The sequence below is a fragment of the Pelodiscus sinensis genome, unplaced genomic scaffold (assembly GCF_049634645.1).
Source record: "Pelodiscus sinensis isolate JC-2024 unplaced genomic scaffold, ASM4963464v1 ctg77, whole genome shotgun sequence".
NCBI lineage: Eukaryota > Metazoa > Chordata > Testudines > Trionychidae > Pelodiscus > Pelodiscus sinensis.
In genome coordinates this window covers 220,523-236,986 of record NW_027465809.1, presented here as the reverse complement: position 1 = coordinate 236,986, position 16,464 = coordinate 220,523, and the positions used below count along the sequence as shown (strand labels likewise).

Genomic DNA, 16,464 nt, shown 5'->3' with positions numbered 1-16,464 from the left:
TAACAGTCTATACAGCAAAACCAGAGAGATTCTGCAAGACACATAAGTTAACTACACCAGAGAGAGAGCACAAGAGCATGAACATGAGGAAGAGCCCTTCTAGTCTCTGTCAGTTGCACTGACATCAGGTGCTAGGGGAACATTTTCCAGACACAAGTGTGATACTAAGTTTACTATTTCCATTTAACATAGGAAATCATCTGAGACCAAGCGATTTTGACCCACAGCCTCTTTTAGCTGTATTGCCAGCCAGAGCCTCATGTGAACCTTGATTTCCAAGTATACTCACCTCTCCATAAACTGTGGTGAAGAGCACAAACCCATCCTTGCATGAGCCAACCGTGCACGGCTGCAGCTGATCTTGCTCCTGTAGCCACACCCGGGTGCCCTGAAATTAGAAAGAGCACAAGATTCAAATCACTTTCCACAGTACCTTGCACCAGCTGCTCCCACATTTGCATGACAGCACTCAAAAGAGACACCCATCCCTGTTTTCACAAAGGAACTACAGCACACTTTCCATGTGCCAGGTCACAGCTCCGTGTCACAGGCAGAGGCTGCAGTTCTACCTCCTGGAGATGAAAGGTGGACCTCCGGATGGGTATGCTTGATGCACAAGCACACATACACTCTCCCCACTTACGTTAAGCAATGGCTGAACAATTTTTCTTCACCAAAAGTAATTAGCTTTTGGCAGAGGCCAAACCTGAGAAAGACCCCTTTAATATAAAATTTGTGGGAAGCAATGAGCACTGAAACAGGATTAAAACTTCACACAACTGGTCATTATCACTAATGCTATGAAATAAAAATTAGGCACCTATTTAGCAAACCACACGCTTCTGTACCAGGAATTAAACTCTCTGCCTCAGTTTTATTCTGACACTATCAACACAGGATTGGAGTGCTTTCCATATAAATAAATCAACAGCAAAATCCTTAGTGCACTTCATGAAGACTCTGCCTCTCCTCCCTTTTGAGGGTAAGAACTCTACTTGTGCATGTTCCTAAGTGTTTTGCTGAACCGGAGCGCTGAAAAGAATTTGTAAGGGAGGACTGGCCTGTGCACCAAGGCCTGTGAGAGTGAGGGGTCATTTTCCAGGATAGATTGTAGATTGCTGATAATGCATTGGAGGGGTTTAAGTTGTGGGCTACAAGTGGAGTTCTGTTGTTTTCTCTTCTTGGCCTGTCTTGGAGTAATTCACGTCTGGGTACTTGTCTGGCTCTGTCAATATGGGTATGTGTACACTACAGCGCTAGTTCGAACTAACTTAGTTCAAATTAAATAATTCGAACTAAGCTAATTCGAACTAACGCGTCTAGAACTAAAAACTAGTTCGAATTAGCGTTTTGCTAATTTGAACTAGCAAGTCCACATTGAGTGGACTCTGAACAGGGCTTAAGGATGGCCGGAAGCAGTGCCGGCAGGGCATCAGAGGAGTACTTAGAGCGTGGAGATGCTGTCTCAGGCTAGCCGAGGGCTGCGCTTAAAGGGTCCCGACCCCCACCCTGGACAGACAGTTCTCAGGGGTGCCCCGCTTGAAAACCAGTCCTGGCTTGGATTGCCCGGAGTACCCACACTGGGCACATCACACCACTCGGCCATCAGCCCGGCTGCACTTGCCGCAGGCTGCCATCTGGGGAGAGGGGGCAATTGGGGGGCTGCAGGAGAGGTTCCACCCCCAGAAGCCCGCAGAGCCAGCCCAGTCCTCCCCATCGGGGGCTCGTACCCCATTCCTCCCTCACCTCCTTCCACTTACCCTTCCCTAGCCCCCCTTCTTATTGATGTACAAAATAAAGATAACGTTTCTTCAAACATTGACTCTGTCTTTATTGAACAAAACTGGGGGAGACTGGGAAAAGGAGGTGGGAGAGGGGAAGAGAAAGGCTGGGAGAGGGGAGGGCAACTAACATGATCAGGGGTTGGAAACAGGTCCCAGATGAAGAGAGGCTACAGAGACTGGGACTGTTCAGCTTAGAAAAGAGGAGACGGAGGGGGGACAGGATAGAGGTCTCTAAAAGCAGGGGTTGGGTGGAGAGGGTGCATTCAGAAAAGTTCTTCATGAGTTCCCATAAAGAAGGACTAGAGGACACCAAAGGAAAGGAATGGGTAGCAGGCTTCAAACTAGTAAGAGAAAGTTGTTCTTCTTCACAAAGCAAATAGTTAACCTGCGGAACTCCTTGCTGCAGGAGGCTGTGAAGGCTACAACTAGAACAGAGTTGAAAGGGAAGTGAGATCAAGTCATGGAGGTTGGGTCCATGGAGTAGTCTTAGCCAGGGGGTAGGAGTGGTGTCCCTGCCCAAAGTTTGTGGAAGGCTGGAGAGGGATGGCACGAGACAAATGGCTTGGTCACTGTCTTCGGTCCATCCCCTCCAGGGTTCCTAGGGTTGGCCGCTGTCGGCAGACAGGCTACTGGGCTAGATGGACCTTTGGTCTGACCCAGGACGGCCATTGTAAGCTCAGGGCTCAGGGTCGGGGGTCTCAGTGGACCCCCTTGATTTTCATGCACACCTGCTCCTGGGTGGCCAGGCTGGCAGCTCTCCTGCCCTAGACGGCCACTTTCCTGTGCCTAGTGCGGAGATCGTGGACGAGGTCCACGATGTCCGCACTAGCCCAGGAAGGTGCCCGCCTCTTGCGGTCCAGGGCAAGCTCCCAGGAGCCGCCAGCCTGGTCCCGGGAAGAGGGAGTGGGCTGGGGGACATTGGGTGGGTGGCTCTGTGCCGTGCTAGGTGCAGGGTCTGCTGGCTGGGTGCTGGCAGGCTTGCACCTGGCACGGGCACCGTAGCCAGCCCGTGCCCCTTTAAGGGGTCCGGGGCCGGGAGGGGGGCATAGAGTTTCCCTGGTGTTGGCCAGAGTGGCCACCAGGGAAACCTAGGGAGGGCTAGCCTCCCACTAGTTCGAACTAGGCTTAAGCCTCGTAAAATGAGGTTTTCCTAGTTCGAACTAAGCACTCCGCTAGTTCGATTCAAATTCGAACTAGCGGAGCGCTAGTGTAGCGGCTATGAATGTTAGTTCGAACTAACGGACGTTAGTTCGAACTAACATTGTAGTGTAGACATACCCTATTTTATCACTTCTCCAGGTGGGTATTTCAGTTTTAAGAATGCTCCATATAGATCCTGTAGGTGTTTGTCTGTGGAATTCGAGCAAATCCGGTTGTATTTTAGGGCTTGGCTGTAAACAATAGATTGAGAAGTATGTCTTGGGTGGAAGCTAGAGGCGTGAAGACAAGTATAGCCGTAGGTAGGCTTCTGGTATAAGGTGGGGGAAATGTGTCCATCATGCAATTGTACTGTAGTGTCAAGGAAGTGACATAGATAGCTGCAGCGGCACAGGAGCCGGCAAACAGAGCTGTAAACAGGGGAGTTTGAGTGAGAGTTTGTAAAGGGAGTTTAGATTGTGGGACTTGTTTGGGGTTTGTTTTTGCTGTGGAGGGGGTGTTTTGGTTTGTTTTTGTGTTCACCAGATGTGACGGCGCGTTGGGGTCCCCCGCCTCCTGCACCCCGAAATGGCACGAACAGAGTCCCCCAGCCGGTAGAATGGAGGTAGTTTATTGCTTCTCCAGCATATAGCACAGCACAGATGTCAGCTGGTTACAGGAACTGGGGCTAAGAGGCCTCAGTGCCCCCCTTGAGATGGGGGAGTCCCAGCCCCCTCCCCAGCTCCTTCTCCCCTGCTTTCCAGACCGAAACTAAACTCACTCTCCTCCAGCCCTGCCCCCAGCCAGGGCAGCATCCACCTTCCTTTGTTCCTCTCCCTGGGGGATGGCTGGTCAGACAGGTTGACACACCCTTTGCATAATGACTCATCCTGTTTTGCTGGGCTGTGGTACCAACTGCAGCCATGGGGGGTTACCCCAGAGCCAGCAGCATAGAAAGTTGAGAGGTGGATAAGCAACTGATTAAAGGGGAGACTACAGCGGGTCATATTGAAAGGTGAACTGTCAGGTTGGAGGAAGGTTACTAGCGGAGTTCCTCAGGGATCAGTTTTGGGGCCAATTTTATTTAATCTTTTTATCGCTGACCTTGGCACCAAAAGTGGAAGTGTCCTGATAAAATTTGCGGATGACACAAAGTTGGGAGCTATTGCCAATTCAGAAAAGGATCGGGATATCATACAGGAAGATCTGGATGATCTTGTAAATTGGAGTGATAGCAATAGGATGAAATTTAATAGTGAGAAGTGTAAGGTTATGCATTTAGGGATTAATAACAAGAATTTTAGTTATAAGCTGGGGACACATCCGTTGGAAGTAACGGAGAAGGAGAAGGACCTCGGAGTCCTGGTTGATTATAAAATGACTATGAGTCGCCATTGTGACATGGCCGTGAAAAAGGCTAATACGATCTTGGGATGTATTAGGCGAGGTATTTCCAGTAGGGATAAGGAGGTGTTAATGCCATTATACAAGGCATTGGTGACACCCCATTTGGAATACTGTGTGCAGTTCTGGTCTCCCATGTTTAAGAAGGATAAATTCAAACTGGAACAGGTACAAAGAAGGGCCACTAGGATGATCCGAGGAATGGAAAACCTGTCTTATGAAAGGAGACTCAAGGAGCTTGGCTTGGTTACCTTAACCAAAAGAAGGCTGAGGAAGGACATGATTGCACTCTTTAAATATATTAGAGGGATAAATACCAGGGAGGGAGAGGAATTATTTAAGCTTAATACCAATGTGGACACAAGAACAAATGGATATAAGCTGGCTAGTAGGAAGTTTAGACTTGAGTTTAGACGAAGGTTTCTAACCATTAGAGGAGTGAAGTTCTGGAACGGCCTTCTAAGGGAAGAAGTGGGGGAGAAAAATCTATCTGGCTTCAAGATTAAACTAGATGGGTTTATGAAGGGGATGGTTTGATGAGATAACATGATCTTGGTAACTAATTGACCATTCATTATCAGTGGTAAACAGGTCAATGGAGGGACGATAGGAGTTACTATAGAGAACTTTCTGGGTGTCTGGCTGGTGAGTCTTGCCCACATGCTCGGGGTTTAGCTGATCGCCATATTTGGGGTCGGGAAGGAATTTTCCTCCAGGGTAGATTGGCAGAGACCCTGGAGGTTTTTTGCCTTCCTCTGTAGCATGGGGTACAGATCACAGCTGGAGGATTCTCTGCATCTTGGGGTCTTCAAAGTATTTGAAGGCTTCAATATCTGAGACATAGGTGAGAGGATTATTCTAGGAGGGGGTGGGTGAGATTCTGTGGCCTGCACTGTGCAGGGGGTCAGACTAGATGATCATAATGGTCCCTTCTGACCTTAAAGTCTATGAGTCAAGGAAGTGGATCTCTCGTGTGGACTGGTCCAGGCTGAGGCTGATGAAGAGGTGGAAATTGTTGAAATCCCTGTGAAATTCCTCCAGGGTCTCCTTCCCGTAGGTCCATATGATGAAGCTGTCATCAGTGTAGTGTAGAGTAAAGCTGCTATGGAGTGAGAGCTGAGGAAATTTTGTTCAAGGTCAAGCATAAAGACGTTGGCATATTGTGGGGCCATGTGGCTGCGCCGTTAACTTAAAGATATAAATTGTCTCTGAATTGGAAGTAGTTGTGGGTGAGCACAAACTCCAGAGCTCGGTAACCGGGTGTGCAGTGATGTCATTGGGGATGGTGTTCCTGATGGCCTGTAATCCATCTTTGTGTAGAATGTTGGTGTAAAGAGCTTTTGCATCCATGGTGGCCAGGATGGCGTTTTTAGGAAGATCTCTGATGTTCTGCAGTTTCCTCAGGAAGTTTAAATTAACGGAGATTGCCTATCTCCTAGAACTGGAAGGGACCTTGAAGGTCATCGAGTCCAGTCCCCTGCCTTCACAGCAGGACCAAGTACCACCCCTGACAAACTTTTGCCCCAAATCGCCTCCACAAGGATTAAACTCACAACCCCGGGTTTAGAAGGCCAATACTCAAACCACTGAGCTATCCCTCAGGTAGCTAGATGTGCTGGCAGCATAGGGTCAATATAGCCAGATAATTCTGTTGTAAGTGTGCCAATACCTGAGATGATGGGTCATTTGGGATTTCCAGGTTTGTGCATCTTGTGTAGCACATAGAAAACTCCTGGTCGGAGATGGGGAGGGAGATTTCTGTCGATTTGGCCTGGGGTGTTATCAGGGAGCTTCATGATCACATGATCTTCTTATTAATAAACTAGACAAATACAACTTAGATGGGGCTATTATAAGGTGGGTGCATAACTGGATGGATAACCATTCTCAGAGTAGTTATTAACAGTTCACAATCCTGCTGGAAGGGCATAACAAGTGGGGTTCTGCAGGGAGCTGTTTTGGACCAGTTCTGTTCAATATCTTCATCAATTATTTAGATGACGGCATAGAGAGTACACTTATTAAGTTTGCAAACTATTCCAAGCTGGGAGAAGTTGCAAGTGCTTTGGAGGATAGGGTCATAATTCAAAATGATCTGAACAAACTGGAGAAATGGTCTGAGGTAAACAGAATGAAGTTTAATAAGGACAAATGCAAAGTGCTCCACTTAGGAAGGAACAATTCGTTTCACATATACAGAATGGGAAGCGACTGTCAAGGATGGAGTACGGCAGAAAGGGATCTAAGGTCATAGTAGAACCACAAGTTAAATATGGGTCAACAGTGTGACACTGTTGGGGGGGGGGAGCAAACATGATTCTAGGATGCATTAACCAGGGGTGGACTGGCAATCAAAATAGGCCCGGGAAATGGGTTGAGAACGGCCCACATTTTCACATCAAAGAATTGTTTTTAAATTTATTCTTTGACCCCCCATTAGCCACACCCCTGACTCCCATAAGCCACAGCCCTGACTCCCATTAGCCAGGCTTCTGGAGGTAACACTCTCAGGGCAAGATGGACACATGACCAGAAGTAAAAGGTGTCATGTGACCCTGCTCTAAGGACTTTTCCCTCCATCCTCCTACCAACAGGGATTACTTTGGCCCCCACCAAACCCCCCCTCATGCAACTATCCTGCAATTGCATTAACCCAACGTGTGTGACATTAACTCGGGGGCGGAGAGGCTGGGGGAAGTGTCCCTCTAAGAGTTTCCTCCCATGAGCAGAATGGATTTGTGTTGTGCACCAGTACTGAGTTCATGTGGCTTGTTTGGATGTGCCACTGGGGCACAATCTCTTCTAAACCTCGACCTTTTCCCTCTGCTGCCACGTCTCCTCCCCTTACTCCATCAGCTCCCCTGGTGCCTGCACCTTCCCTTAGCCCCGCACCCTCCTGGTGCCCCTGCCCCCTTTTTCCCTGACACCCACCCCCTCACCACTCTCTGCCTCTGTTCCCCTCATGCCCCTGTGCCCTCACAAGATTTGCTCCATCCCCGCCTTCCTCATGCCCACCCCTTCTTTCAAACCTTCTCCCAGCACCTCCCCCTCTAGCCCCCAGTGCCCCTACCCTCTCCTCTCCCAGCATCACCCTGTCTCCCCTCCCACTGACACCTCCCCTCCTGCCCTTTTCCTCATTGTCTGCACTTGGCCCCCTGGCATTTGTCTCTCCTCCACCCTGTCCATTGATGCCTTCCCCTTTCTTCTCCTGACCTACCCTCCTCCCCTCAGCACAAGCCCCTTCCTCTCCCACCCCGTCACAATCCCCCTCCTCCTCCAGCAGCTGCCAGCTGGCCCTTTGGAGGACGGCCCACCAGGAAATTCCTGGTATACCATCGGGCCAGTCCGCCCCTGGCATTAACAGAAGTGTTGTGAGCAAGACATGAGAAGTCATTCTTCCGCTCTACTCTGAGCTGGTCATGCCTCAATTGAAGTATTGTGTCCAGTTCTGGGCCCCACATTTCAAGAAAGTTGTGGAGAAATTGGAGAAGGATCAGAGAAGAGCAACAAGAATGATTAAAGGTCTAGAGAACATGACCAATGAAGGAAGACTGAAGGAATTGAGCTTGTTTAGTTTGGAAAAGAGAAGACAGAGGGGACATGATAGCAGTTTTCAGGTATTTAAAAGCATGTCAGAGAGGAAGGGGGGAAATTGTTCTCCTTGGCCTCTGAGGATAGGACAAGAAGCAATGAGCTTAAACTGCAGCAAATTAGGTTTGGTTTGGACATTAGGGAAAACTTCCTGATTTCAGGGTGGTTAAATATGGGAATAAGTTGCCTAGGGAGGTTGTAGAATCTCCATCTCTGGAGATATTTAAGAACAGGTTAGATAGACATCTATCAGGGATGATCTAGATCAGGGTTTCCCAACCTATGGGTTGCCGTCACATTTCAAAAGGGTCGCCAGGTGGCTCTTAAGGAGTCATTCACACATCTTTTGAATTGCCTTGGGTCACCAAGTCTTCCTGAATTGTCAAAATGGGTCCCCATCTGGAAAAGGTTGGGAACCACTGATCTAGATGGTGCTTGATCCTGCCGTGAGGGCAGGGGACTGGACTCGATGACTCTCGAGGTCCCTTCCTGTTCTAGTGTTCTATGAGCAGTTGGTTTAGGTTTTTTGGTATTCTTTAGTGGGATCAGAGGAGAGAAGCCTGTAGAATCTGATGTTGGTGAGTTCTCTGGCAGCCTCCTGTTCATAATCTGTTCTGTCCACGATGACTCCCTTTTAGAACTCCATTCATCTGAGGAAGTGGGTTGTGCCCATAAAACCTCATGATCCCATCTACATGTTTTGTTAGTCTCTAAGGTGCTACAGAACTATTGGTTGTTCTTTAAGTTTTTCCAGGTACAGACTAACTCGGCTGCCCCTCTGAAGCTAGTTATTTACTATTTACATTGCCCTAGTGCAGAAGCCCCAGTCATGGGTCAGGATGCTGCACAACACAGAACAAAAAAAAGCCTCTGCTCCAAAGAGCTCACAAAGTCAGAAAGGCAAGAGGCAACAGATGGATAGAGACTAACAGGCGAGTGCAAGGAAATAAGACGACAATACCGGTCAGTACAATAGGCTGTGGCCTCAATGTAGTGTGGAATAATTTCTCATCCCTAGGATCACAGACATTTCAGTAAAAGAAAAACACCCAGAGGTGTTTCCAGTCTGCTCTCCTGTCTCCTTTCATGAGGGAAAATTCCAGGTCTGACTCGTCCAATAAACAATGCCAATGACAATGCCAGATGCCACCAGTGAAATCAGAAAGCAACTTGCGCGACATGAGGGCTCACTAACCAGACCACTGAGACACATTTTAAATAGTGGAATTATAATGAATGTCAAGTTGCCCAGGGTTTGGGATGGGCACTTGCTCCCAAATAGAAATACCACAAAGCCACGTAAGCACAGTGATTCATAGATTCCCAAGCCAACCGAGTCCACACTAACTACTCGATTGATCTCCTGTATAACATAGGCCAGAAAATGTCTCCAAAGTAATTTCTGGAGCTGACAGTAGACAAACATCCAATCTGGATTTTAAAATGTGCCCAGTCTTAGTTCTTTCTTTTCTAAAGCTAGCTAGCACGAACATTTACACTCCTCAAGCATCTTCCCATTTCTCCAGGACTATGTTAAAAAAAAAATCAAGTCATACATCAAGTTCATTGGCCAGTTCCCTAATATGCATTTCATCTAGACCACCTGCCTGGACTTAGGCATATTAAACACAAGAGTCAGCAGGGCGCCCTTCATTCCAAGAAGGTTAACTGCATATTAGGGTGCATTAGGAGGAGCACTGCCAGCAGATGATTATTCCCCTTTATTCTGCACTGGTGAGGCCACATCTGCAGTATTGCATCCAATTGTGGGGGCCCTGTTACAGAAAGGACGTAGATGCATTGGAGAGAATCCAGCGGAGGGCAACAAAACTAATTAGGGGGCTGGGGCACATGACCTTCAAGGAGAGGCTGAGGGAGTTGGGTCTGTTTAGTCTGCAGAAGCGAAGAGTGAGGGGGATTTGAGAGCAGCCTGCAACTTCCTGAAGGGAGGTTCCAGAGAGGCTGGCGAGAGGCTGTTCTCAGGGGTGGCAGGTGACAGAACAAGGAGCAATGGGCTCAAGTTGCAGTGGAGGAGGTTTATGTTGGATGTTAGGAAAACTATTTCACAAGGAGGTGGGGAAGCGCTGGGCTGGGTTCCCTAGGGAGGGGGTGGAATCTCCATCCCTAGAAGTTTTTAAGTCCCTGCTTGACAAAGCCCTGGCTGGAATGATTTAGTTGGGATTGGTCCTGCCTCGGGCAGGGGGTTAGACTCAATGACTCCTGAATAGGGATGTTAGATAGCGTGTAACTGAATACTCATGTAACTGCATACATTTCTAGCAATTACATGACTATTCGATAGTCCCCAGGGGCAGGGCAGCAGCCAGCGCACTCCTTGTTCCGCTCCCAGGAAGTCCCCTGCCATCAGGCCTCTACTGCCTCTGTATCAGAGGCAGCAGTGCGATGTGGCAGGTGGGAACTGGTTCACAAGGGGAGTCAGTTTCAAAACCAGCTCCTCATGCAAACTGGCTCCGCCTGCCGCCCAACGCAACAGCATGTGGCAGCAGCAGCACCTGTTAACTGGGGAGCCGAGCTCCTTGTGGACAGAGGCTGCTCCACGGGAAGCAGAGAAGTCTCTGTCCACGGAAGCTTAGACCCTTCATGGACAGGTGCTGCTGCCACTCCCAGAAGGAAGGGGAGCACTACAGTTGGGAACACAGCAAGCTAGGGGTGTCTTACTGCACTTTCCCCACAGCCGCTGGTGAGCGTGGGAGAATCGGAGCCCTGCTAGTCCCCAGGGCCGCCTCTGTTGGGGCGAGAGGCAGGGCAGGGGTGGAGTAAGGGCTGGGAGGGAGTGGAACAAGGACAGGAAGAGGCAGGGCCTGGGGCAGAAAAGGGCTGGGGGAGGAGTAGTGGCTGGGAACCCTCCAGGTCCCCCCTCACTGCTTAGAGAGCTGTGACGGGTTTTTCTCCTGCCATGCGCAGGCAGCAGAGTAATTCTGCTCTCAGTGCTCCTCTGGGCCGTTTCTCCCGGCAGTGCGGTTAGGCTAACTAGCTTATGGCTCCCAGGATTACCCTTGCAACAGAAGACATGGATATTGGCCACCCTGCAGCCCTTTCAACAGAGAAGCTGTTTCCAATGGTAAAGGGGGTATTTGTGTTACTAGTTCAGCTCAGGGCTAAGGCTCTAGCTCAGGGGCTCTCAGGCTTCATGGCACTGAGCCCCCTCCCCGCAATAAAAATCGCTGCCTGGCCCAGGAGCGGGGACCAAAGCCTGAGCCCACTGGAGAGCTCCTGCCTTGGCAGTGGGGAGAGAAGCTGAAGCCCAAGGGCTTTTGCCTTCGGCGGAGGGCCTGCAGTCTGAGTCTCCACAAACAGGGCTGAAACCCCGAGGCGTCACCTTTGGGCAGTGGGACTGAGGCTGTCGCTCCAGCCCTTTGCCTTCAGCAAGCCTGAGCCAGCCCTAGAAACACCATTAAACCCACAGTCTGAGAACCACTGCTCTAGCTCCTTCACCGCTTGTCGATTAATGCCATTTCAGGCTTACACTGCTCAGCCACAGCACGCGTGAGCAGTCACACAATTCCAGGGACAGAACACCGCACTCATGGGCAGTGCACAAATACAAGACAAGAGCAGCAATTTTGCTAAGGAAACAAATTTCCGTCTCAAGTTTCCAGGAACATAAGAACGGCCAGACTGGGTCAGACCAAAGGCCCATCCAGCCCAGTGTCTGCCCACAGCGGCCAATGCCAGGTGCCCCAGAGGGAGTGAACCGAACAGGAAATGATCAAGCGATCTCTCTCCTGCCATCCATCTCCACCCTCTGACAGACAGAGGCTAGGGACACCATTCCTTACCTGAACTGGCTAATAGCCATTAATGGACTTAACCTCCATGAATTTATCTAGTTCTCTTTTAAACCCTGTTATAGTCCTAGCCTTCACAACCTCCTCAGGCAAGGAGTTCCACAGGTTGAATAAATTGTCAGAGACTGGCCAAAGAACGTCACAACATTATTTTACAATTTTATTTTAGATGTTCTGAACCCCCGAGGCTTGGAGAAAGTATTGTGGTGCATTGGGGAGAGTCCTGGTGGTTTAAAGCCATTCATCTCTCTAAGTACAGTGTGACAATGCAGCCCCTATTGTAGCGGGGACATCTGCAGATGAAAAAGCATATAGCCTCTTCACCGAGGCAATGCAATTACAGGCAGCCACCAGCACAATGCCAGCAAAGTAGCTCAGGCATCAGGTATTTTTATAGTCACACCATGAAGTGGAGCGGGGAAGGAGTCACTGGATTCATTCTGACTGTAACATTGGTTCCTAATGAAGATGCTCTTCCTGAAAGAATTGTTAAAGGACAGACTTAAATACACACGCTTTCAGGGAAGCGCTTGCAGAGGTGACAGAAGTACCTGCCAGAAGGACTTCTCTCCCTCACCCACCTACACAAGTACCACACACAGCAGCCTTTTTCCCCCTGTGCTACACGTGTACATGGCACTGTCACACACACACACACACACCCTCCCGCCCACCGGAGATTCAACCTAGAGACACCACAGATCAGATTTACAGGCTTGAGTGCTACCTTGTAACTCTGCTTCTGCCGACTGCACTGCCTGGGCAGGTTTTACAACCTGCAGTTTCTGCTGACCCCAGATGAAGAGCTTTGTCCATTCATCCTATTTCCAGGAGAAACTGTTATGAAACAGTCAGAGGCAGATGGCTCAGAGGCAGAGCAAACAATCAATTTATCTGGCCCCCTGAGAGTCCTACATTTCTAGCTGCAACATGGTACCCCCCCCCTTTTTTTGTTACAGCAGGTTCATTTCAGAGCCGCTGTTCTCATCAGCCTTTTCTCCCTCAATCTGAAATCCCCCAGGGAGTCGCAGCAGAACAGAGACACAGATGGTCAAAGCCAAGTGATTGCCTTGCAGCCAACTCACTTCCCACCTCACTCCCTGTGGGTTTGAAAGGATGAAACTGAGCTCAAACCAACATGAAGAACAGTCAGTAGTCCCCCACCCCTTCTGCGAGGTGATGGGTGGTAACTAGGTAACAGAGTGGCAACTTGGTATGCCAGAAAGGATGTAATTTGTTTGTACAGGTCTATGAAAGGGCACTGCAAAAGGAGACCGCCTGCCGACCGACCTGGGGGGGTGCTATGTGCGCTTTTATGTGTCGGTACATTGCCAGGGCTTACAGAACTCACAGTGACTTAGCTCTGAGACTGCCCGCTGACAACTGGTAACGCACGGCATTTAGCAATGAACCTGCTCGGGTGATTTCATCCTTGCCTGATTTGTAGTTACTGGGGGCTCTGGGAGTCCCTTGTGCTGTCAAGTGCACGGGGTTAACACTTTAGACAGTGGAAGCACACACACGGCCGCACGCAGCCAAAAGCTTATCATCACTGGAGTAAAGGACCTGCCAGGAACCTATCGGGAGAACCCCGAAACCCTGAGTGACGACACAGAGCACTAGAACTGGAAGGGACCTCAAGAGATCATCGAATCCAGTCCCCTGCCCTCACGGTGGGACCAAGCACAGTCTAGATCCTCCCTGACAGATGGCACTTCACTTGCCCCTCCGCCCTCTGTCATGCTGCTCGTGTCCTCTGCCTTGGAGCTGCCCCCCTGGAAGCCTCCTGTTTGCTGTGCAGGATGTGGGAGGGAGACCAGGCAGGACTCTGATGTCAGTGTCCCTCCTGCCCCCACTCCTGTACCCTGTCTCCACACAGAGACGAGGATGGAGGGAGCTTGTCAATGCAAATCTGTCACTCTCACACACAGGTCCAAAACCATGAGTCAGACTTGTTCCAGAATCACAAGATTTTAAAACCATGTGTGGTGTTATCTGATTATAATATGACCACAAAACCCATTGGTGATGCTTGGGATGTAAAATCCTGTTTAATTGGTTAACCAATTAAAGGGGAGATAGGCAAGAGGGGCCCCCACCAGTTAACCAGAACCGGTAAGTATAATCCACAGACAGATGCACTGTGATTAGATCACAAATGGTCTGGTAGCACTTTATAGATTAACAAAACATGTAGATGGTATCATGAGCTTTCGTGGGCACAGCCGGTCATCCGAAGAAGTGGGCTGTGCCCACAAAAGCTCATGATCCCATCTACATGTTTTGTTAGTCTATAAAGTGCTACCAGACCATTTGTTGTTGGGGGTTTTTTCTGTACAGACTAACTCGGCTACCCCCCCCCACCCCCCGAAGCTTGTGATTAGACAGATGGGAGGGGCGGGGCGGGAGAGAGACACTAACTATGTAAACAGATAGTTCCTGTCTATCACTGTAACTGCTGATTCAGAGCTCAAAAGGGAATATTAACATTTAGATGAATCTTGGATGAAATAATGTCCCCGTCAAGATGTCTCTAAAGTTTGTGATAAGGTAATTTATCATTCAGCAGTTTGTTAATAACCATGATGTCTGGGAAACAGAAGGGTACCTCAAAAGCCTGTTGTTTATCCAGGTCTATATAAAAGGCCTTGGGTCCTGATCCTGTTGGTCTCACATCCGCTTGAAGTTTTAGGCAGGAGAAGCCTAACTGTGTACAGGCAGTCCCCGAGTTACGCGGATCCGACTTATGTCAGATCCGCAGTTACGAACGGGGCTTTTCTCGCCCCGGAGGACGGGAGCGGCGGGACGCCCAGATGCGCCGCGGTCCGCCGCCCCTGTCCTCCGGGGTGAGAAAAGCTGCTCCCCGTCTCCCTGGTCTGCAGGGAGACAGGGAGCAAAGCCTTGGAGCACGCCCGCAGCGGGACAGCCCAGGCACGCCGCGGCTGTCCCACTGCGGGCGTGCTCCGAGGCTTTGCTCCCCATCTCCCTGGTCTGCTGGTCGGGAGACGGGGAGCAAAGCCTTGGAGCACGCCCGCAGGGGGACAGCTCAAGCGCGCCCGGGCTGTCCCGCTGCGGGCGTGCTCCAAGGCTTTGCTCCCCATCTCCCTGCAGACCAGGGAGACGGGGAGCAGCTTTTCTCACCCCGGAGGACAGGGGCGGCGGACCGCGGCGCATCTGGGCGTTCCGCCGCTCCCGTCCTCCGGGGCGAGAAAAGCCCCTCCGGGGTGAGAAAAGCTGCTCCCCGTCTCCCTGGTCTGCAGGGAGATGGGGAGCAAAGCCTTGGAGCACGCCCGCAGCGGGACAGCCCGGGCGCGCTTGAGCTGTCCCCCTGCGGGCGTGCTCCAAGGCTTTGCTCCCCGTCTCCCGACCAGCAGACCAGGGAGATGGGGAGCAAAGCCTCGGAGCACGCCCGCAGTGGGACAGCCGCGGCGTGCCTGGGCTGTCCCGCTGCGGGCGTACTCCAAGGCTTTGCTCCCCATCTCCCTGCAGACCAGGGAGACGGGGAGCAGCTTTTCTCACCCCGGAGGACGGGGGCGGCGGACCGCGGCGCATCTGGGCGTTCCGCCGCTCCCGTCCTCCGGGGCGAGAAAAGCCCCGTTCGTAACTGCGGATCTGACATATTTCGGATCTGCGTAACTCGGGGACTGCCTGTACACAGTTAACACAGTTAAACTTCACAGTTTCATGAAGGCTCCCAGTACGTTTGGGGAGTCAGCTTAAAGCCAGCTCCCTGCACACACCAGCTCCAGGGAGCCGACTGCCACACACCATGTGTAATCACTGACATTGTCAGCAGTTACACGTTACTTAACTAAACACATTTTAACACACACCCCAGACACACATACTGGCCTGCCCAGCCCTGTGCTGCCAGCATACTCCTCCTTGGCACTTACATGCCACCCTGATCCCATGCCCAGAAGCCCCCTCACAGACTCTTATGCCCAGCGCCTCCCCAGCCACAAACCCCCAATTGCCCAGCATCCTCATAGCCCTACCACGTCAACCGCCCAGTGCCCCAACACACATAGACCTCCCTCAACCCCACTGGCCAGCACTTTCCACAAACCCTCCATGGACCAGCACCCCCTACCCCTGTCCTGGCTCCACTCACCAGCTCTGCCAGGAGGCGACTCTACCCACCAGGCTAAGCCAGCAGCATGGCCAAGGCGGATGGCTCTGGCCCCTCAGGAGCGGTGCAATCTGCCAGGCTGGAGCAAGAACAGGCCCTACCCAGACTGGGCTCACTCAGGACCCACTAAGCCAGCAGGCCTCCTGCGTTGCACTGCTGAGCTCTTGCCCCGCCACAGGGGCTGCTTTGGGACCGTCGCCTGCACAGCTGGCCCCACCGCCTGCCAGACCACGGTGGCCAACTCTGGTCCAGGCACAGCAGTGCACAGAATCAGTGGGGGGTATCTGACCAATAAAGCTGCAGCCTGGTTACAGGCCATCCCACATCTCCTTCCCTTCCTCCTCTGAATGAGCGAGCCACGGCTTTCCTCGGCTTCCCGCGGCTTTCCTCGGCTTCCCACTGCTTCCCGCAGCTTCCCACTGCTTCCCACGGCTTCCCTCGGCTTCCCGCGGCTTCCCACTGCTTCCCGCGGCTTCCCGCGGCTTCCCACTGGCCCAGCCCCCCACCCCCAGGTGCCAGGTGTCCGGCACACACCCAGGCACCCAGAGAACACCGGGCACCTGAGATGTTGGGGAGTTTCCCGGACAGGAGGCGAAAACGCCAGGCA

General features: G+C 51.2%; 1 protein-coding gene and 1 long non-coding RNA gene across 2 annotated transcripts in view; both read right to left on the bottom strand.

The window, feature by feature from the left end:
* The window catches only part of LOC102447238 (unconventional myosin-X-like), a 311,005-nt gene that overhangs the window by 261,881 nt on the left and 32,660 nt on the right, over positions 1-16,464 (bottom strand). The window contains exon 2 of the mRNA XM_075914469.1: positions 290-388. Within this exon, the coding sequence (XP_075770584.1) occupies positions 290-388 (99 nt within the window). The remainder of the gene's footprint in view (positions 1-289; positions 389-16,464) is intronic.
* Positions 11,094-16,464, bottom strand: part of LOC142823428 (uncharacterized) — a 35,781-nt gene continuing 30,410 nt past the window's right edge. Inside the window, exon 3 of the long non-coding RNA XR_012898641.1 lies at positions 11,094-12,202. This is a non-coding gene — a long non-coding RNA (uncharacterized LOC142823428). The remainder of the gene's footprint in view (positions 12,203-16,464) is intronic.